At 45.5% G+C, this 23,136-nt stretch overlaps 1 protein-coding gene across 1 annotated transcript in view; it reads right to left on the minus strand.

The window, feature by feature from the left end:
* The window catches only part of ANTXR1 (ANTXR cell adhesion molecule 1), a 97,216-nt gene extending 75,206 nt beyond the window's left edge, over positions 1-22,010 (minus strand). The window contains exons 1-6 of the mRNA XM_026715196.2: positions 21,547-22,010; positions 10,512-10,583; positions 8,392-8,463; positions 4,557-4,638; positions 3,207-3,240; positions 816-895 (exon numbers count right to left, since the gene is read on the minus strand). Coding sequence (XP_026570981.1) covers positions 816-895; positions 3,207-3,240; positions 4,557-4,638; positions 8,392-8,463; positions 10,512-10,583; positions 21,547-21,701 — 495 coding nt within the window. The 5' untranslated portion in view covers positions 21,702-22,010. The remainder of the gene's footprint in view (positions 1-815; positions 896-3,206; positions 3,241-4,556; positions 4,639-8,391; positions 8,464-10,511; positions 10,584-21,546) is intronic.
* Between the last annotated feature and the right edge of the window lie 1,126 nt (positions 22,011-23,136).

Raw genomic sequence — 23,136 nt, forward strand, 5'->3', positions numbered from 1 at the left:
GAATGCTCAAGAGGACTTGGAGGAAAAAAAAATACGAAGCAGAATCTGGTTGATGGGAGGTAAGATGGGAAGAGAAAAAAAAATACAGCAACAGTGAAATAAATAAATCTGCCCCCCTCCAGCCCTTGCAAAGGGGGGGGGGGGTGCAGAAGTGGGAATACGGTGCATTTATAGGAGAGGTTGCAAGTACAACACTGAAAGACGTTAAGTGCTATGCAAACTTCTCGCTCCCCCTCATCTTGACATTTCCCAAGAGAATAGCCAATTCAACTGCACATTTTACTTTATTTAAACATTTATATCCTGCCCTTCTAATGCATTTTTTCCCTGGAAAACGAGCGTGTGAACTGTCAGGTTGTGGCTGTTAAGCTTGTCTGGGCAAAATTCTCTTGTTTGCAACCGTCTCCAAAAATAAAAGCGAGCGAAAATGACATGCCAGTTGTGAGCCTCTGAGGTAAACAGACAAAACAAATGTCTGCAAACATGTGCCATCAACTTCACCAGATGTCTCTCTCTCTCTCTCTCTCCCTCCCTCCCTCTCTTTCTCTCTCTGCAAACCGAAGATAAATTAACATTAAGAATGCATTCCTTTCCTTTCATGAGAAACCCCCAAAAGCAGAAAGTCTGCAAAGGAGAAGATCTGTTAGTTATGGGCATGGTTTGATTGAGGCTTCAATAGGAGTTGAAATTTTAAAACCAACCTGCTTCTGGAAGTATAGGAGAGACACAACTTTCCCTGGGAAGAGCAACTTTTGTGTGTGTGTGTGTGCGCGCATCATTCCATTCATCCCAGACTTTCAACGCAAGGCCCCTACCTCTTGTTCAGAATAGAAGAAAAGGTCTTCATGAAGTTCTCCGTCCGTCAAGGCAATAATGACACTGGCGGTCCTATAACCTGATGAGGGAAGCCATTTGCAGAAGTAGAATTAATGGTCAAGGACAATAAAACAACCAGCTACCATCTTCTTCTACTCAAACATGATGCCGTACACCTGGTGCTGTTTGCAAACTGTCATAGAAGTTTCCTTCATGTTTTACTACAACAGAGGTCTCCAAACTTGGCAACTTTTAAGACTTCAACTCCTAGAATTCTTGTGTACTTCATATCTGGTTGGAGAATTCTGGGAGTTGAAGTCCATAAGTCTTAAAGTTGCCAAGTTTGGAGACCTCTGTTGTAAACCCTAAACTTCTAGATCGAGGGTCTCCAAACTTGGCAAGTTTAAGACTTGTGGACTTCAACTCCCAGAATTCCTGAGCTAACATGACTTGAGGAATTCTGGGAGCTGAAGTTCACAAGTCTTAAAGTAGCCAAGTTTGGGGACCCCTGTACTACAACATGAAGACAGTCACGTTTGCACAAACTCAGGTTTATGCAAACTACTAAATATTTAATGGAGTGGTTAAATACAATGGCTAGAAACGGAGTTCCAACCTTGGGCACGGATGTTGGCTTTTGCCAGTGCCTCCCTCTCTCTCTCTCTCTCTCTCTCTCTCTTTCTCTCGGTCCTGGGAAGAAGAAGGTGATGCCAAACCACTTCTGGCAATGTTGCCAAGAAAACTGTGGGGACTCATCAAATGTCAGGGCTGACTCAAGGAAGAGAGCCAGTTTGGTGGAGTCACCAGACTGGAAACTGGAATTCTTGGGCACTTGGGCAGTTGCCAAGAGTCCAGAGCGACTTGAAGAGGTGCCAACACCCACCCACGTGCAGGTTTCATAGGAAAGCGGGCACCATTCAGGCATTTGTCTTTTCCTGTGTGCTTAAATCAGAGGTCCCCAAACTTGGCCACTTTAAGACTTGTGGACTTCAAGCTATGCTGGCTGGAGAATCCTGGGAGTTGAAGTGCACAAGTTTTGAAGTGGCCAAGTTTGGAGACCTCTGGCTTAAACTGGATGTGATCTCTTCAGAGAACTGTAAATTCACATCAAGCTGAACTCTGCCTCACCTTTTATTAAATAAAAATTACAGATGGGGTGCAGGAGAAACAGTGTAAGGCTGCTGTTTCTACCCAGAGTCATGCATTGATTCCTTTTCCCAAGAGGGAAGACTTGGGATGGCTTCAGGGCAGGACGGCCCATCACGAAGAGACAACCTATTATCATTCCAATTACATTCTTTGCCATCCGCAAAGAAGGCAGAATTACTGCCCAAAGGTGTTCTTATCGTCCCAGGATTGAGCCTGGTCCGGGCTTGTCCGTGGTCTGCCTTTCCAACGATCACACCACAGCGAAGAAGCAATTAAAGTTAATTTGGTTGCTGCTGTCAACCCGACATGCTCAAGTTAACATACTGCTGTTATGAAAGTGAAGATAAGGATTCTGTCTGAAGGGAAAAAAAAAATGTTCCAGTAATTATCAGTCTTTGTCGAATATCAAAAACTGCTACAGGGAATTTTCTACTTTGGAGAAGAGTAGCTGGGTATCAAATGACTGCATTTTCCAGAGAGGGTGATGATATATTAGGCAGGGAACAAAACAGAATAACAGAGTTGGAAGGGACCTTGGAGGTCTTCTAGTCCAACCCGCTGCCTAGGCAGGAAACCCTACGCCACTTCAGACAAATGGTTATCCTACATCTTCTTAAAATCTTCCAGTGTTGGAGCATTCACAACATCTGGAGACAAGTTATTCCGCTGATTATTTGTTCTCCCTGTCAGGAAATTTCAGGTTCTAGGTTGCTTCTCTCCTTGAGTAGTTTCCACCCGTTGCTTTTTGTCTTGCCTTCAGGTGCTTTGGAGAATAATTTGACTCCTTCTTTGTGGCAGCCCCTCAAATATTGGAACACTGCTATCCTGTCACCCCTAGTTCTTCTTTTCACTAGACTGGACATACCCAATTCCTACAATCGTTCTTCACCTGTTTTAGTCTCCAGGACCCTAATTGTTTTTGTTGCTTCTCTACACTCTTTCCAGAATCTCAACATCTTTTTTATAACGGGGTGACCAAAACTGGATGCAGTATTCCAGTGTGGTCTTACTAAGGCTTCATAAAACAGGATTAACACTTCACGAGATCTTGATTCTATCCCTCTGTTAATGCAGCCTAGGATTTAACAAAGATAATTTTACACCAATTTCATTTTAAATTGTTTTTAATCAGATTTTAGTAATCATTTGTGTCTGAAACCCCAGGGCCAATCGATGGAGTAAACTCAACTCAGTTAAGGAGCGAAAAGTAATTACCGCCACTTTATTGAATGTATTCTTACCTTGAACATTTTCGTGGTAAATTTGCTCGCTGGCCTAAAACAGAACCAAGGAGAATGATGAGGATGTAAAGTACGAACGGAGTTTAGTTTCAATCGCCCCTGGCAAGAATATGGTGCCACCCACTGAGAAGCAGACAGGGAAGAGATGGAGGCGGCAGCGGTCCAGCCACAACCACAGGGCCAAACAAAAGACAAGTCGGACCTTGTGACCGTGTGGTTGGAGCCTCATCCCCGTGTGTATCTTACGTGGAAAGCCTAACGAAAACCGTCTGGGGCTTTGATGGCATGGTGCAGGGGTGGGATTCTACCGGTTCGGAGCGGTTCAGTAGAACCCCTTGCGCCAAAGATCAGCTGGGAGCGAACCGGTTCGCTGCGACGAGTATATGGGCCCACCCGCCTGTCCTGGTTCTTTCCTGCGCTTTATTTCCTTTTGTCAGAGCGCAGCTGATTCGCGCAGGAAAAGCGGTTTGCCGCAGCTCAGCTGTTTTATTCACAGGGACTCCTGTAGAAAATACGTATCAGAGCTTTCTTAAATGTGCAGCGCGTGGGCAGAGCCCGCATCTGGTGCGTGCGCAGTGGGATTCAAATTTTTTAACTACCAGTTCTGTAGGCGTGGCCTGGTGGGCGCGGCAGGGGAAGGAGAGTGTAAAATCTCCAGTCAGAGGCGGGATCTGATGGTTCTTCGAACTACTCAAAATTTCCACTACCGGTTCTCCAGAACTGGCTAGAACCTGCTGAATACCCACCTCTGATGCACACGCAAAGTGCGCGATCCCCAAACCGGTTGTTATACTAGTGGAATCCCACCCCGGGCATGGTGGCAATCAACATCTTGCTGTCTTTCACACACCTACTTCCCAGGAGTGGGCCTAAAGATTTTTTTTAGCAACAGGTTCTCTGCCTGGTTGCTGGCTGGGGGTGGCCGTGGTGGGCGTGGCCTAGTTGGCCTCCTGCACCACGGCGGGAGGGGGAGCGTTTTGACCTTCCCCAGACTCCAGAGGATTTCCTCGTGACTCCAGGAGGGTGAAAATGGCTTCCCTGGGCTCCGGAGGCTCTTTGGAAGCCAGAAACGGGCCCATTTCCGGCCTCCCCAAACTTCGTTTTTTGCCCTGCGTTTACCTGCCTCCAAAATGGGCCACAAGGGCACTCCTGAGGGGGGAGGGGAGGGGTGGGGTGGGTGGGGCTAGCCAGGAGTAGGATTTGGGGGTTCTCTGAACTGCAGAGAATCTTCTCACTGAACCCCTGCGAGCTCCCAGCAGCCCAGCCCTGTTCCTTCCCATGGAAGCTGCCTGCCCTCTGCCTGGAGCACCCACCGCAAAACCAAGACGCAACTTCTCTGTTCTTATTTACCCTTTCAAATCCTTCGTGCATGTAGGTGTCCCCTCCAGGCAGGACCTTCTGAAGCTCATCTAACCCTTGACGGATTTTTTCCCTGGAAGAGCAGAAGAGACGGCCTTTGGTTAGAGAGGACGCGGATGCAGATTCACAGAGTTCGAAGGGACCTTGGAGGTCATCTAGTTCAACCCCCCCTCTGCCCAAGCGGGAGACCCTACACCATTTCTGACAGATGGCAGTCCAGTCTCTTCTTGAAAGCCTCCAGGGATGAAGGTCCCACAACTCCTGAAGGCAACTTCTGTTCCATGGGTTGATTGTTCTCCCTGTCAGAAAATTCCTCCTTATTTCCAGATTGAATCTCTTTCCTTGTTCAGTTTCCACCCATTATTCCTTGTCTGGCCTTCAAATGTACTTTGGAGAATAGCCTGACCCCCTTCCTCCTCTGTGTGGCAGCCCCTCAAATACTGGAAGGTTGCCCTCCTGCCTCCCCTGGTCCTTCTCTTCACTAGACTAGCCAAGCCCAGTTCCTGCCACCATTCTTCAGATGTTTTAGCCTCCAGTCCCCTCATCATCCTGGTTGCTCTTCTCTGCACTTTTTCTAGAGTCTCAACCTCTTTCTTTATAGTGTGGTGACCAAAACTGGATGCAGGACTCCAGGTGTGGCCTTACTAAGGCTTTACAGAGTGATATTAGTATCTTCTACGGGCAAGATAGCGATGCCAGAGAAGTCCCAGCTCTGAACTCTCCCACTGTCTGCTCGAAATAAAACATTTTGCAATGCTGTGGCGAGAGGGAAACTTTGAGGAAAACTATTATTATCTCATTGTACAGAGACAGCCAGAACGGCGAGGTGGCTGATAACTATTTTGCTTTCTAGGCATGGGAAAATTTCTCTTCCTTAGGACTCACATCTCTTTTTTTATTTCCTTTATTCTTTCCTGCCTCTCCCGAAGATAACATTGCCTGGCAACCTGTGAGCAACATTTACAGAATCCCGAGAAAGCCCAAAGGGAGGGAAAAGGGGAGTCAGCTGGATCCCCCAACATCTGCAGAAACACAAGTGAGAAAAGTCTCTGGGTCCATCTGTGGCGATTCCCCCAAAAAGTAATGAGGTCTCAGATTTGCCCCTCCCTCCCTCCTCTTCTCTTACTCTTGTCATGCTACTGCATTAAAGCAGGGAGGGTCTCCAACCGTGGCAACTTTAAGCCTGGCGGACTTCAACTCCCAGAATTCCCCAGCCAGCAAAAATTGGCTGGGGAATTCTGGGAGTTGAAGTCCCCCCCCCCATCTTAAAAGTTGCCAAGTTGGGAGACCCCTGGACTAAAGGATAGAAACCTAACTTGTGAGGAACAAGGTATGCTGTGAGAGAGACAAAGGCAAGGTATTATATTCAGGGAGGGAAAATGTAGAATATTTCTCTCTCTCTCTGTCCCTCTCTCATCTATCTATCTATCTATCTATCTATCTATCTATCTATCTATCTATCTATCTATCTATCTATCTATCTATCTATCCATCCATCCATCCATCCATCCATCCATCCATCCATCTCTATCTATTGTCTGTCTGTCTGTCTGTCCACCCACCCATCCATTTCCGCAGAAATTCAACACCAGATGGAAGCTACATAATGAAATAGCTGGAGTGCACTTTATCAGGATTAATTTCAAAGCCACACCCAGGCCAGACACAAGTCAGTATGACACGCCAGGCTAGGCTAAAGAGGATAATTTATGGCTGATTTGTTGGAGCAAGCGCCTTTCGAGGGAACTGCAAGTGTGTGTTACTGTCCCGGGTTTAACAGGCTGTAAGAACTCAATCTGGGGTCTTTTCCAGAGACGGAGAGAACCATGTCAACTCGGCTGAGGGGACGGTCGTTGCTTGGGTCAAAAAAAATAAAGGCGGTTAGGATCAGGCCATTGAAGCCCCACCTCCTTTTTAAATCCCCCAAAGGGGTGGGGCCTCAACTTGACCTTTTTTTGAGCCCCTTCCCCATGGAGAGTCTGAATCTGCAAGCAGGTGAAGCCAAAGACAAACAACAGCCGAGCAGGAAGAACTGAATCCTATATAGGTCAAGCAAGAAATTGACGTATGTGTAGAGCCATTTTATTTAGCCTTGTTATATATTCCTTTTCTTTCTTTCTCTTTGCTGGTTATGGGGGGGCGGGGGAGGGTTTCGGGCTTGCCACGTTCCTAAGGTAGGAGGAGTAGAGATAGAGAGAGTTGTTTAGGCTAGGTGGTTCTTCTTCCCGTGGGAAAACGAGCTGTCCTTCCTTGGGCCCCTTGAGGTGGAGATTTATGACATCAAGCAACGTTGAATTACTTCTACTAGAGAATGTGACTTTGGGCGGCTGTTTCTAACTTTCCATATTACAGTATGTGGTGTAATTCCGGGTTGTGTCAGATCCGGAAGTACAACCGACTTGTTGACGCTTTCCTAAATTTGATGCTTTCTCAAATAAAAGAAATTGTTTTGGAAGATGGACTTTGCTCTTTTATTTTTAAATGGATTTCATCACTTGGAAACCGGACATATATACATTGAAAAGCCAAGCAATGTTCAGCTCTGGTCAAAACTCCGAAGTTTTAGATTCTAGACTAGGGGTGCTCAACTGTGCCAACTTTAAGACCTGTGGACTTCAACTCCAAGAATTCATCATCCAGCTGCAAATTACGCTATTGTATTAGATCAATCCAAGAGGTGCGATGGCTCAACGGTTAAAGACGCTGAGCTTGTCAGTTGGAAAGCTGAGAGACTGGGTTTGAGACCCAGCGCCATGCGACGGGGTGAGTTCCTGTCCCTTTGCCCTAGCTCCTGCCCACCTAACCGTTGAGAAGCCTGTAACTGCGAATAGATAAATAGGTATCACTTTGGTGGGAAGGTAACAGCGTTCTATTCTCAGTGTATAGTCTTGCTGGCCACGACCATGGAAATTGTCTTCAGGCAACCCTGGCTCTCTTGGCCAGGAAATGGAGATGAGCGCCATGCCCTAAAGCAGACGTCTCCAAACTTGGTAACTTTAGGACTTGTGGACTTCGACTCTGGGAATTGAAGTCCACAAATCTTAAAGTTGCCAAGTTTAGGGACCCCTGTCCTAAAGTCGGACACAACTGGACAGGGGAAAACTTTGCCTTTATCTCAACCATGGCAACTTTAAGATATGTGGATTTTAACACCCAGAATTCCCCAGCCAGCATGCTGGCTAGGGAATTCTGGGAGTTGAAGTCCACATATCTTAAAGGTGCCATGGTTCACCAACACTGTTTTCGTGCATGGCATGAACTGGGTAACAGAGCTGCAAAGCTGATAGACACCCCCACCTTCCTCTGTTGTCTTTCCTCTTCTATCTTACGTTTAGCTTTGTACCTATTTTTTCCCTTCTTTTCCAAGATAGGGGAGCAGAGCTCAGTCTCAAAGTCTCTGCTCCTCCTGGATTCCCATGTAACTTCTACTACAAGCTAGCAATGGTCGCTGTTCTTCAAAATAGCAAAGTCCTGTTTGGGCTGAATACAAACACAGTAACTGATCAATCGAAAATTCCTCTCTGGGTAAAACAGGAAGTTGTACAACTTTCTGAGTTTTTTTTTTAAAGCAGCCATCTTGGCCCCATAACCTCCTTTCAACATTTGGCTGACAAAGGCAGATCCTTCCTCAACACACTCCAAATAGGTCCTGGGGATCATTTTGCGGGGCTTGAAAGAGGTGGTCCTGAAGAGATGAGGACCCCCAGCCTGTTTAATAGGCTGGCCAGGCTTGCTACCCAGTGGGGAACATCCCCATTTGTGTGTGGAGAAACATCTAGGGTGGTGGGTCCTAGGACAGGTCACACCCCTGCCCCCTCCTTCTCACCTGTCTTCGGTCAGGTCCATGAGGGTTGAGCCTTGATTGGAGAAGACAATGAAGGACATTCTCAACTGGGGGCTACAAAAAGAAAGACAGCAAAATGAGGGACTCCTTCCTTCCTTCCTTCCTCTCATCTTTCTCCTTCCTTCCTTCCTCTCTCCTTTCTCCTTCCTCCCTCCTTCCCTCCCTTCCTCTGTCTTTTCTCCTTCCTTCCTCTCTTTTCTCCTCCCTCCCTCCCTCTGTTTCTTCCTCCTTCTCTTTCTCCTTCCTTCCTTCCTTTCTCTCATCTTTCTCCTTTCTTCCTCCCTCCCTCTCTTCCTCTCCCTCCCTCCCTTCCTCTCTCCTTTCTCTTTCCTTCCTTCTTTCCTCTCTTTCTTCTCTCTCTCTCCCTCTCTTCCTTCCTCCCTCTCTTTCTCCTTCCTTCCTTCCTTCCTCTCTCAGCGAAACATGACCATATTCCTCCTCCCAGCGGAATGTGTGAAGTGCCTCTACAGATAAGTCAGAAAAGTCAAGATGGCCGCCGTGACTATTGAAATGAAACCTCATCTCTTTCCATGTGCGTGGCTGTCTCTGTAGATTGTATATAATTTCTGGCCCTGCTGGTCGACAGAGATCCATTCCTTACATCATTCCGAAGGCACGCCTCTTCTACAAATATAAATTAATCTCAGGATCATTTTTTGGATGTTCCACTCTCAGCAGAGCCAGGGATTTATTTACAGTACTTAATAAGGGCTTTTTATTCCATTTCAACCCCCAAAAAAGAACAAATCAAGGAGATTTAGAAAAGCAGTTTGAAACTTTGAACAATTTTGGAGACTTTTCCACCCCTCACCAAATCACAGCTTTCCTATCATAGATCCTTTCGTGACAACTCAGTTAAAGTATACTTAAATGCTTACTAGGGCCAGAAATCAGACCTTAAGACTCAGAATGTGGCAATTTTCTTCCTCTAAAAAAAGCCAGACCTCCTTGAAAACAATAAATCAGGTTCCGATAAGTTCCCGGAGTTTGTACCCACGAAAACAAACTGCTTGGAATTCTTTGAAACTTGTGTTCCTTTTCTTCAGTTAAGAGGAAATCCAGTTCAAGGCAGCAACAACAACCAAAAAGGCAAAACAAACTTGGTGTTTTTCTCAATTATTTTGAAATTGCTCAATAAATTTCCTTCAGCTACACTGTCGCTGAGAATCAAAGGGACAACAAAGAGGGAAAACTTGAGTCAAGACAAGGAAAAAAATGAATAGAAATAGAATAAAATGCTCTTTGTTGGACAAGTGTCATTAGACACACAAGACATTTGTCTCTGGTGCAGAAGCTCTCAATGTACATGCAAAGCATCAGAGTAATAGTAATCATAATATGATACCAATAAGAGGAAATAGTAGAGAAGATGAGAAGGATAATAGCAGTAATTCTACAGCCACACAAAATGGATAGGCATAAAACAATACTGTGGGAATTAGGTGTTTAGCAGAATGATAAAGAAGAAATAAAACTGTCTCTGTGCCTAGTTGCTTTGACATACAATACACCCTATAACACCATCATAGGGGGAGGATTTGAAACAGTTTATGTCCAGATTGTGAGGGGCCTGTAGTTATTTTCTCGGCCCTCTTTTTGCCCTGTGCAACCTACAGGTCTTCGAATGGAAGGCAGGCTGGTTGCCACTGATTTTTCTGCAGTCCTAACTATCGGTTGAAGCCTGTCCCGCTCCTGCCGTACCAAACCAGACAGTCATAGAAGCATAAATGACAGACTCAATCATCCATCTGAAAAACTGCATCAGCAGCTCCTGGGGCAGCCTCCGCTTTCTGCATCGACGCAGGAAGAACATTCTTCGTTGTGCCTTTTTTAAACAACGGTTCTGATGTCAGGTGTCTATTTCAAATCCTAAGAGATTACAAAGACCCCCCAAACGTGAAGGATTCCTCTAAGGCTCCTACTGAAAAGAAGATCTACTTGATTCTAGCCTACATCATGATGAGACGCCAAGGCTACAATCAACAAACTTGAGTATCATGACCGCTGTGACTTTGGAGTAAACATGCAGAGTGCCAACAGGGCACACGGCTCAACCCCCTGCAACCCACATCTTATGCCGTCAGCTGGTCATAATTTCTTACCTTATAAATTTGTGAGCCAGATGTTCCACAAAGTAATAGATTTCACTCCAGTGATGTAGGACACTTCCTGATCTGGAAAAGAGAGCAGAGAGAGAGAATACTGACTTATTTTATGTTGTCTTTTTAAAAGTGTCGGTTGTTTGGCAGTGGTTATGTGAGTGAGACCCAATTTTCTCATCTTTCTTTTTTTTTGGGGGGGTCATGGTTGTTAAGTGAATCATTGTTTTTAAATGAATTTGTCTTTCCCCATAGACCTTGCTTGTTGGAAGCCAGATGGGAAGGATACACAAGCTAACCGCATCTACCCTGGGACAATGTAAGAAGTCCAGGGTGAATTCTGACTACGGAAAACGTGGTATGAAATTACTTTTCATACTGACACCCCATCTGAGTCTCCTTGTTGAGCTGCTTTTCATAGAATTCTAAGGCTGGAAGGGATCTCGGAGGTCTTCTAGTCTAGCCCCCTGCCCAAGGCAAGAGACTATTCCATTCCAGACAAATGATTGTCTGGTCTCTTTTTGGAAATCTCCAGATCTCTCTCACACTGCGTTCACACCGCCCATCTTTAGAGGTTTTGAAATGCCACCTGAAAAGGTTATTTCAAACTTCATTTGATGCCACAGAACCAACCCTGTCAATTATAGAAGAATCCAACAAGCCTTTTCTTGTTCAAAAGCATTTCTTTATAAACTTGATTAGTCAGCATAAAACTCAAGATAATTCACTATGATATGTAAAAAAAAACACGATAGATTGTTTCACCTTCCAATAATCCTAATAGGTCACCATTCTCAATTCTTTTTCTTCTTTTAACCTAATAACATGAGTTAACGTAGCCAGATTTCTGTTTTCTGACTCACCCATTGAATATACTTGGCCTATAAAGCACTGCTTATCCAAACTGGAATTGAAAGATCTCTGCAGGGAAATTAAACTCTGAAGTTCATCAGATGCAAAAAAAAAAAAATAGTTGTAGGATTAAACCACAGTTTGCTCTCCTGCTCTGTAGAGTTAACTCAAAACCCAAACCATATTGGGAATAAACCCCCTCTTAGATTTGCAAGGGGAGAAGGCAGCTCATTCTGCCGCATCCACACCCAGGAAGGGGGTTTGCTGAGGAGAGCAATAATTCACTCTTTTTTCTTTCCTGTCCAGAAGCGTCCAGAGAAAGAGGCCAGGAGGGGCATATGAAGAGAGTTGTGTAATCTGCAAAACTGACTCAAAGACATTGGGATGTGTGCAACATCATCAGGCCTAATCAAGGAGAGAAGCAACCTGGAATTAAGGAGAAACTTCCTAACAGTGAGAACAATTGACCAGTGGAACAGCTGGCCACCAGACATTATGGGTGCTGCATCACCGGAGGTCTTTAAGAGGAAACTAGACAGCCATTCGTCTGAAAATGGTGTGCAATCTCCTGCTTGAGGAGTTGGACTAGAACACCTCCAAGGTGCCTTCCAACTTATTCTATTCTATTCCTATTCTATTCTGATACAGATTGTAGAAAAAGATGGATAGCAAATTATTTTGAGTCATATAAATAAGCAAGAACGATAAGCAACATTTGCAAACGGAGCGATTTAAGCTTCTCTCAATTTCTAATTTTATACTCGTTTCTTTTCATAGTAAACAAGTTGAGTTCTTGCAAAAGTTTGCCCTAAACGCTTTGTGCATCGAGGTGCCAATTTCTTCAAATAAAAGCTTTCTTCTTTTTTTTTTGCAATTCTGTATCTTTTATATCTTTTTTTTTTTACAATAAATCACATTAGGTTGATGAATATGTGCATTTTAGTACTAAACACTTGTTTATTCCCTCATTGGAAATAGCTGTCCTCAAACCCCAGAAACTCAGCTTGCTCAGATCCTAGCTTGTGAGCGAAATGTCTCCAGGGAAAGCTCAAAAGAAGCCAAGATGGCAAAGAAGTTGCCATTTTGACTTTTTTTTGACCGACCCCAGTGGCTGTCCTTCCTTTGAGACCTCATTGCACCAGTTGTCACCAACCAGTGGGCCGGGAACCATTGGTGGTCCATGAGAAGATTTGGGTGGTTCACAGAGAAATGTCCCCGCCAAAGCAATTAATCCAGGCTGTGCAGGAATACAAGGCTGCGCTGCCCACATGGCCCGTGGGAACACAAGGCTTGCATCGCTTGCATTGCGAACAACATGAGGTAGTGAAGGGAGAGGGGAAAGGGCGGAGGGGGGGAACTTGCCCCACGCGCCTGGCCTGGCCACCAGGCTGCTTCTTTCTGCTTCTTCCTTCTTCTGCTTTTGGCTGCACACAAGGAAAGCAGCAGAAGTCTTTCTTTGTCTCTCCCAAACTCCGCCAGACATGAGTCTTTGGGACTCTGCAAGGCCTCCTGCTCCAAGAGGCTGTGACAAGTCTCACAAAGACTCATGTCTGGCTGAGTTTGGGGGAGAGAAAGAAAGACTTCTGCAGCTCCTGCTGCTTTCCTTGCATGGAGCCAAAAGTCTCTCTCTCCCTGAGAACATGGAGCCAAAAGTCTCTCTCTCCCTGAGAACAGAGCTGGAGACGGCCCAAATAAAGAACAATTGATCATGAAGAAAATTCAAAGGGGAATTTTCCCTGCAGACTTTTTGGGGGATTTTTTCCCAGGGTCTCTGGTCTGCAGGACTTAAAATGATGAGTTTGGTGGTCCCTGAGGTCCAAAAGGTTGGCGACCCCTGCATTGCATGAGCCAGACTGCCTGAAAAAGTTTCTCCACATTTTGCTTCCTTTGCAGAGATGCAGCTGAGAAGCTTGATTGATTTTCCATGGTTTTAAGCAAGAGGCAGGAAGCAGAAGGGAAGGACAAGGCCTGCATCAGACCCACCGACCGGAGGGGCTGTGAATGAACTCGGTTGGGGTGGAGGGCTAAGCCTGGTCTCCCCAGACGAAAGATTTGCATTCTGGGTGGTTTCTGAGTTACACGCCACTTCTTAAATTTGTCACATAACTACATCTTTTTCACTCCTTCTCTCCGCTTGGAACAAGGACCCAAACATCTAAAATTACAGTTCCCTTTTCCATGAGATCTTCCCACTCAAAGTCTTGCACAGAAAAAAAAATGCTAAATCTCCCCCCCCCACCCCCACCCAGGTTGCATGCCAGCAAAATAAAAAATAAATTTGGGGAAGGGAGGAAATCATTCGGAGGAAGATGTTTTGCCTTCTGGATACTAGAGGTGCAGAACGAGAGGAGAACTCGAAAAACCCGAAGATTTTCCCTTCCAAAAGTTCCCAGAATAGAACAGAATTCTTTTCATTGGCCAAGTGGGATTGGACACCCAAGGAGTTTGTCTTTGGTGCAAATGCTCTCAGGGTACATAAAAGAAAAGACACATTCATCAAAAGTCGAGAATCCTCAGGTACAACACTTAATAATAGTCATGGGGTACAATTAGAATAGAATAGAATAGAATAGAATAGAATAGAATAGAATAGAAATATAGAATATAGAATAGAAAATAGAAAATAGGAATAGGATTGAGAATAGAATAGAGAACAGAACAGAGAATAGAATAGAAGTTAGGATAATATAGGAATAGAATAGAATGGAGAATAGAGAATAGAGAAAACAGAATAGAATAGAATAAAATAGGAATGTATAGAATAGGAATAAATAGAATAGAATGGAATGGAATAAGGAATAGAATGGTTATCCAACATCGACTTAAAAACCTCCAGTGTTGGAGCATTCACAACTTCTGAAGGCAAGTAGTTCCACTAATTAATTTTTCTCTCAGTCAGGAAATTCCTCCTCAGTTCCAGGTTGCTTCTCTCCTGGATTAACTTCCCCCCATTGCTTCTTGTCCTGCCTTCAGGTGCTTTTGGAGAATAGCTTGACTGCCTCTTCTTTGGGGCAGCCCCTGAGATGTTGGAACACTGCTATCATCTCACTCCTAGTCCTTTTTTATTAAACTAGCTTCTACCACTTTCCAACTGTTTTGGTCTTCGTTTCAAAAATGACCAATACAGAAGAAACCAGGCAGAAAAAATCCCCTTCAGATCTCTTTTTTAATGCATGTTGAATATTTAGCTAAGGCAAGACCATCTCTCTCTCTCTCTCTCTTCACACCCACAAACTCCCCCATCAGTTTTGGAGCACTGCCTTTTCTCCTTTTCTTTTGGAGGGCTCTGTATGGACCATCCTCCATGCCTAGCTGAGAAAGAGATCTCAGTTTTTTTAAAAAAAATAGAGTAGTAAATGAGACAAGACGGGGCAAGGAAACGAAGCAAGAGGGTAACGAGATGGTTGCAGGAAAACTCAAAAGAAGTATTCATTTCAAAGTTCCCACAATAGGAGCTGTTTTATTCCTTTTGAGTGCCCAGCTGAACGAGGCAGGCTTCAAAAAGCCATTGACAAAACACATCAAAACACACTTTTAAACCAGAAATAGAGGATTTAGCAAATGCTTCTTGTACAGGAAATGGAGCATTTCTAAACAATCCAGAAATTTGGGAGATGTCAACAAAGAAGACCAGATCTTATGTAAGGATTCCTGCTGAAAAATCCTCTTAAATAGGGGTGTCCAACCTTGGCAACTTTAAGACTTGTGGACTTCAACTCCCAAAGTTCCTCAGCCAGCTTTGCTGGCTGAGGAACTCTGGGAGTTGAAGTCCACAAGTCTAAAGTGCCAAGGTTGGACATCCCTGGTCTAAAGGCAGGGTCTCCAACCTGGGACACTTTAAGACTTGTGGACTGCAACTCCCAGAATTCCTCAGCCAACCTTGGCCACTTTTAAGACTTGTGGACTTTGCTGGCTGAGGAATCTGGGAGTTGAAGTCCACAAGTCTTAAAGTGCAAGGTTGGACACCCCTAGTCTAAAGGCAGGGGTCTCCAACCTGGGACACTTTAAGACTTGTGGACTGCAACTCCCAGAATTCCTCAGCCAACCTTGGCCACTTTTAAGACTTGTGGACTTTGCTGGCTGAGGAACTCTGGGAGTTGAAGTCCACAAGTCTTAAAGTTGCCAAGGTTGGACACCCCTGGTCTAAAGGCAGGGGTCTCCAACCTGGGACACTTTAAGACTTGTGGACTGCAACTCCCAGAATTCCTCAGCCAACCTTGGCCACTTTTAAGACTTGTGGACTTTGCTGGCTGAAGAACTCTGGGAATTGAAGTCCACAAGTCTTAAAGTTGCCAAGGTTGGAGACCCCTAGCCCTAAAACACCCACCCACCCAAACATGGCCCTCCTGAAGCAAGAATGCCTGCTCTACCAGCCAATTCTTCAATATATTCTATATATCAAGGTAAAGGTTTCACCTGTCCAGTCATGTCTGACTCTAGGGCGGTGGTGGCTAACCTCTTTGTGCTCCTGTGGGTGCGTTATGAAGTTTACTCCACAAACAGTCTGTGGAGCTTCCCGTGTGGGTTCTTCGCCCAGGTACGAGAAGAGAAGAGACTTGAACGCAAAATGTTGAGCAGGCGCTTTGCTTTGGAACCAACGTGCCGACAAAAGGTTAGTTAATATTTTGCGTTAACGCCTGTGGGGGGATGTTATATGGGAGTGTTTCAGCTTTCATTGCGCTGCAAGGAGGAGTAACTTTCAGGACCCCCGGTGGGAAAGAAATGGGGAAGGAAGCTCAGAGTCCAAGGCTCCACTGAAGAAGAGGAGAGAGTAGGGATGTGTGATGGGCCCATGTTTTTCTGTGTCCAGTCCAGTCAATCAAAGAACCAACAGTCCTTCTGGGTCTCAAATGTGAACCATCCCAGTTCACTTCCATTTTTCTTTTGGACTGGGATTCTTTACAGGCCACTCAACCCTACAGGACTTACTGCCTTGACATTGAAAACAATGGCCTGATCTGGATTAGGACCGCAGTGCCCACAAATGGAAATCCTAGTTTTCCCTCAGGCTCCCTGGTTGCAAGAATCTATCTTCCCTTTTCCACATGTCCACCTTAACCCGCTCTACTTGAAGCCTCCTCTGTGCTATCAAAGACTTGGGTGAGAAGGAAAGTCATCTATATATATAAAAAAGTGAAAAAGCACTCATGCATCATCACAAAATCTCCAGAACCGTAAAGCCTACAAACTTGAAATTTGGCACGTATGTTTCTCTTGGCTTCTAGGGGCTCACTAAGAAAGGATGTTTCGAAATGACCCTCAGAGCATTTAGAGTATTTCCTATGTTATTATTATTATTAACACGCTCTGATGCTAAGGAGTTCGACTCCCTCTTCCCACCTGGAAAGAAATCTGTTCCAAAACACAAGCAGAGGAGTTTCACTTTCACTTTCAGAGCAGCAACCAGCTTTGGTACAGAGCGGTTGAGCTAAGCCACGCCCAGGCTCCTTGCTGTCTCTTTCTTGCTCACACAGCAAACACTCTTCCAGTTTCCAAACAGCCCTCAACTGTCTCTCACGCTAACAGGACACTAGCCAGATGAATACCGATGGATGCTGGTAGGCAGAGGCAGAATTCCCCCCCGCCCCTTATTTCCCTCCCCCAAAACTAAGCCCGATCAGAGTTTCGTAGCGAAGCACGGGTATCGCGCTAGTTTTTAATAAACCAAACTTTGCATGGGGACAGGAGGCTCCAGAAAGACAACATGGCACTTGCATCCACACGACTAAACTTTCTCCTGTTTCTCGTGCATTGGGAGGCCTGTACAGAAGGGAGGAATTTTGACTGCACAACTGCAACCTTCACCTTAACCCTAACCTTAACCACCCACTACCCAAGGCAGAATAGGCTCAGCCAACCATGCCTCATACCTCCATCAATGAAAGGAGTAATTTAAACATTGGGCATCTTTGTAGACCTGTTTACCCCATGTTTATTCAGTTTTTCAAAGGTTTGCCCAGTACACTGAACCATAAACTAAAACCGACCAGAAATGCACAAGACGCAAAGCTAAGCCTGCCATTGGCTGGTATGTGCCTCAGTGTGTCACTTGTCATCCCACTCCTCAATATGTGGTTATTTGGGAGCACCAACAGAGAAGATGCAGGCCTGACAACCAACCAACCAACCATCCATCCATCCATCCATCCATCCATCCATCCATCCATCCATCCATCCATTTCAACTTCTTCTGATCTTCTTAGGTGTTCCCTACAGGTGGTTTTGCAGGTTTTGAAAATACCTGCATTTCCCCTCTGCAGGTATCAATCCTGCCTGCCCCAAATTCTTCTCCCTTTGGTTCTTCCGCCATCCCATCTCTCTCTCTCTCCTCAATTCTTTTCTCTTGGAAGCAGACTTAGTTCTGCAAAATATAGAGACGCCCCTTTCATTAAGCCGGCCTCTTCTGAGCCCAGAGGGTTTTATGACCGCTTTGTCCAGGTGGGTCTGGCTTCTCCTCGCAGTCCCGCCAGCAGGGAATAGGAGATGCAGCCTTTGGAGGGCAACATCTGGAGGGCGCCGGGTGGGGAAAGGCTTCCCAGAAGCAAAGCCACCAAACTTGTCACTCGGAAGGAAATAATACACCGAAATGAAAACACCAAGATCTGCAGGCAACACTTAAAACTCCAGTTGCAGGAAACGAGAATCGCCTTCCTTGAGCCTTCCCCGTTGTTGCTTCTCTCCTCAAGAACAAAGACCTTTCTTTCCTTTACATCAACTCGCTCTCTCCCTTGCACGCCAGTTGTGTATCAGTTTGCACAAGCTATTTCACCCAGCCGGCTAAAAATCCTAGCCTCTTGTATTTAATCTGAGGTGGTTTGTTTTTTTTAGGGTGGGTAGTAGCTTAGCCCTTGTGTACCCAACTTTTGAAATAACTTTACCATTCAATGCATTGCATGAACTGAGAAAAAAAAAAGGTGAATTTAGTGAGTTAAGATAATTGTGCAAATAAAATGGTTCTCGCCCCCCCACCCCCCGATTCTGGAAAGGCAATGGGGAAGATAGAAGACCGACACAGCCCCCCCGCCACATCTTTCAAAATAACCTTTGGTGATTTTTATTGCTTTTTTTATATTATTATTCAGGCATGTCTGGAAGGCAGGGTCAAAAAGAGTCAAGATGACAGCCATGACGATATCATCAAAGCTCTCTGCCTGTGACACCCCAGTAGAGCAAGGGTCTTCCAACTTGGCAAGTTTGAGACTTGTGGACTTCATCTCCCAGAATTCCTGAGCTAACATGACTGGAGGAGGAATTCTGGGAATTGGAAGTCCGCAAGTCTTAAAGCTGTCAAGTTTGAAGACCCCTGGAATAGACAGATACAGAAAGAGAGATAGATAGAATAGATAGATAGAGTGAGAAAGAGAGAGAGAGGAGAGGAGAGGAGAGGAGAGGAGAGGAGAGGAGATAGATAAGATAGATAGATAGATAGATAGATAGATAGATAGATAGATAGATAGATAGATAGATAGATAGGATAGAATAGATGGTCTTCAAACTTGCCAAGTATAAGATTTGTGGGCTTCAACTCCCAGAATTCCTGAGCTAACATGACTGGAGGAGGAACTCTGGGAGTTGGAGTCCACAAGCCTTAAAGCTGTCACGTTTGAAGACCCCCGCAGTACAGCATCCTAGGGGCAAAAACTGCAGCCTCCTGAAGTTGCTGACGGTAGACATAGACATAGTTAACCATGGTTGACTTCCTTGTTGCAAACCTGACTGACTCCCTGGAATAAAGAGATGCGTGCCAAAGGATTCCAGCCCCCCACTCCCCGGTTTGTCCTGAGCCCTTCCAGGGGCCCTTGGGAAGCTGAATGTCCCAGACCAACCAAATCTGGGTGCAGAAGGTTAGTTGGGAAGGAGTGGCCCAACTCCGTCTTTGCTTCACTCCCAGTTTATACAATCCTTTCTTGCTCTCCTACCCTCAGAAAATGCAGGGGTGAGCTGAAATCTGATAGTTTTGGGGGGGAGGAAATAGCATAGAAATGGGATTTAAAAAGCCACTTTCACAGACTCTCTAAGGCAGAGGTCTCCAACCTTGGTCACTTTAAGACTCGTGGACTTCAACTCTCAGAATTCCGGGACTTGGAAGTCCACAAGTCTTACGGTGGCCAAGGTTGGAGACCCCTGCTCTAAGAGATTCTCTTTGAGGGCTCCCGTGTGCCACAGACAAAACTCTTTGCAAACTGGTAGCTCTCCGTGATAGCTTTTGACATGAAATGGAAAAATAAAAACATTCAGCCCTTTGGAAGAATGATAATTACATCCACCCACCAAATCATCTTTTCACAGCCTTGGGGCGATGCTGAATGTGGCTCCTTGGGAAACTCAGCCTCTACAAAAATCTTTTGTTTGGTTTTGTTTTTTACATGTCAGGCACCGTTCGCTCTGCCAAGGCTCTCTGGCTGCTTCCTTCTTCAATGCATCTGGCCAATATTTCAGATTACAGCCCCCAAATCTCTTATGCAAACACAATGCATCATGTCAGTTGTGGGGCAAATAACATGAGCAAGCATTTTTTTCTTTTTTTTGGTTTCTTCCCTGGATACAATTCCGGGAGCTGCAGAAAGCAGCAAAAATAGTAGAAGAAGAAGGAGAGGGAAGGCAATGCGCATTTGATTAACGGAGAACAAAGAACAGCGACTCAGACTTAAGTGGGGAAATAGGCTAAAAATAAATTCAAAAAGACACATCACAACAATGGAGCAACTACGAATGGACTCCTCCGGAGTTCAGGAGATCTTAAAAAGTTGCTCCTTGGGAATGCTTACATTCCCATCAAGGGAAGACCCAACCAACGGGGATTTACTAAGGCTTTGGAGACTGGCGTTTGTAAGTCTAACCAAACAGGCCAAAGCTGACAGCTAAACTTTGGCGAAACTTTTCCCAAACAAAGCAACGTTGTAAAAAAGAGAAAGGATGAAAGAAAGAAAAAGAAAGAAAGAAAGAAAGAAAGAAAGGAAAGAAGGAAGGAAGGAAGGAAGAAAGGAAGGAAGGAAGAAAGAAAGAAGAGGGGGGAGGAAGAAGGAAGGGAGGGAGGGAGGAAAGAAAGAAAAAAAAGAAAGAAAGAAAGAAAGAAAGAAAGAAAGAAAGAAAGAAAGAAAGAAAGAAAGGAGGGAGGGAGGGAGGGGAAGGGAGGAAGGAAGGGAAAGAAAGAAAGTAGGAAGGAACGAATGAAAGAAAGAAGGAAAGAAGAAAGAAGGGAGGAAAGAAAGAAAGAAGGAAAGAAAGAAGGGAGGGAGGGAGGAGGAAGGGGGGAAGGAAGGGAAAGAAAGAAGGAAAGAAGGAAGGAAGGAAGGAAGAAAAGAGAGAAAGAAAGAAAGAAGGGAGGGAGGATGAAGGGAAGAAGGAAGGGAAGAAGGAAGGGAAAGAAAGAAAGAAAGAAAGAAAGAAAGAAAGAAAGAAGGGGGAGAAAGGAAGGGAAAGAAAGTAGGAAGGAAAGAAAGAAGGAAGGAAGAAGGAAAGAAAGAAATAAGGGAGGGGAGGGAGGAAGGGAAAGAAAAAAAGCAGGAAGGAAAAAAAGAAGGAAGGAAGGAAGAAAAGAAAAGAGAGAAAGAAAGAAAGAAGGGAGGGAGGATGAAGGGAAGGAAGGGAAAGGAAAAAGGAAAGAAAGAAAGAAAGAAAGAGGGAAAGAAAGAAACGGAGGAAGAAAGGGAAAGAAAGAAAGTAGGAAGGAAAGAAAGAAGGAAGGAAGGAAGGAAGGAAGAAAAGAAAAGAGAGAAAAAAAGAAAGAAGGGGGGAGGATGAAGGGAAGAAGGAAGGGAAAGAAAGAAGGAAAGAAAGAAAGAAAGAAAGAAAGAAGGGGAGGAAGGAAGGGAAAGAAAGAAAGAAGGAAGAAAAGAAAGAAAGAAGGAAGGAAGAAGGAAAGAAAGAAAGAAAGGAAGGAAGGACGGAAGGAAGGAAGGAAGAAAAGAAAAGAGAGAAAAAAAGAAAGAAGGGAGGGAGGATGAAGGGAAGAAGGAAGGGAAAGAAAGAAAGGAAGGAAGGAAGGAAGGAAGAAAAGAAAAGAGAGAGCGAAAGAAGCGAAGGGAGCCCCCTCGTTTCCTTCCACCCTCCTCCTCTCCGGGGGAAGAAAGAGGAGCGCGGCGCTTTTGTCCAACCTGGGCGCCCCAAGCCATCAGGGGCGAAAGCAAACGGGCCCCGTTTTGTGCCCAGAAAGCCGCCCCCCCCCCGCGCCGGCTCCACTCACTTGTCCAGGACGAAGTAGAGGTCGAAGCCCCCGTAGCAGGCGGCGCCGCCGTCCTCTCTCTGCCCGCCTCGGCCGTCGCAGGTGGCCACCAGGGCGGCCAGGAAGAGCCAGCGCGAGCCCCGGAGGAGCCGCGGCTTCTGCTCGGCGAGAGCCATGGCCGGCGGATCCCAGGGGCCCCGGACGCGCGCTCGCCTTGCCCAGCGCCTTCAGCCGACGGCCATGCAGCGCCTCCCCGGCCAGAAAGGAGGAGGGAGGGGAGCAGTCCTGGGAGAGGGGTGTATTGGGGTTTTTTGGGGTGTGTGTGTGTGTTTCAGAGCCCCCCCCCTTCTGCCCTCCTTTCCAAACTGCGCTCCCTTGCGCTCCCGAGCGCAGCCCGGCCAAGCCCGCCGCTCCACGCGCTTCCAAAGCGCCGCCGCACGCGCGCTCTCTCTCCTCTCTCTCTCTCTCTTCTTTCTTCCCTTCTTTCTTTCCCCCTTGGCTTTTGCTTCGGCCCAGATGTGGAGGAACGTGGGAGCCTCCACCCCCCCTCCCCTCCCCTCCCCGCCCCGCTCCTCTTTCCCCGCCAAGGCTGCGGCCGCGCAAGCAAGCGGAGGGGCCGGGATGCCTCCTTGTGGCCGAGCGCAGGTTGCTACTCCGAGGATGCGCGGAGTCGCCTTCGCCCCAGGCTGAGCCGAAAGCCAGCGGGACTCCGGGTCCAGGAGGACCTCGATGGGCTCGAGGAAGGGATCCAACACCCGGGGGAGGGGGGTCATTAGGACTGAGGGAAAAAAATAAGTGAAAACCTCTCCCCCCTAGGAAAAAAAAACCATAATGCAACAGGCAGCCATTCGTGCCCAAACTGCTGGCAACAAAAGTACGTACAGCTACTCAACTGCCCCCCCCTTCACACCTGAGACCTTCTCACTAATGAGTCACGTGCCCCACCAGGGAGGGAAAATGGCTACCTGGGCCCCATTTGAACATTATCACTTAGGGAGTGTAATCACTTTTGAGAATAGAATGGAATGGAATGGAATGGAATGGAATAGAATAGAATAGAATAGAATAGAAAGGAAGAATAGACTAGACTAGACTAGACTAGACTAGACTAGGAAGGAATAGAATAGAATAGAATAGAATAGAATAGAATAGAATAGAATAGGAAGGAAGAATAGACTAGACTAGACTAGACTAGACTAGACTAGACTAGACTAGGAAGGAATAGAATAGAATAGAATAGAATAGAATAGAATAGAATAGAAAGGAATAAAATAGAATAGAATGGAATAGAATAGAATAGAATAGAATAGAATAGAATAGAATAGAATAGAATAAGGACTAGAGAATAGAATAGAATAGGAAGGAATAGAATATAATAGAATATGAAGGAATAGAATAGAATAGAATAGAATAGAATAGAATAGAATAAGGACTAGAGAATAGAATAGAGAATAGAATAGAATAGGAAGGAATAGAATAGAATAGAATAGGAAGGAATAGAATAGAATAGAATAAGGACTAGAGAATAGAATAGAGAATAGAATAGAATAGAATAGCTTTATTGTCATTGTATTCTACAAATACAATGAAATTTGAAAGCTACTCCAGCAC

Source organism: Pseudonaja textilis, chromosome 9, assembly GCF_049901715.1.
Source record: "Pseudonaja textilis isolate UNSWEBS1 chromosome 9, rPseTex1.2, whole genome shotgun sequence".
Classification (NCBI taxonomy): Eukaryota; Metazoa; Chordata; class Lepidosauria; order Squamata; family Elapidae; genus Pseudonaja; species Pseudonaja textilis.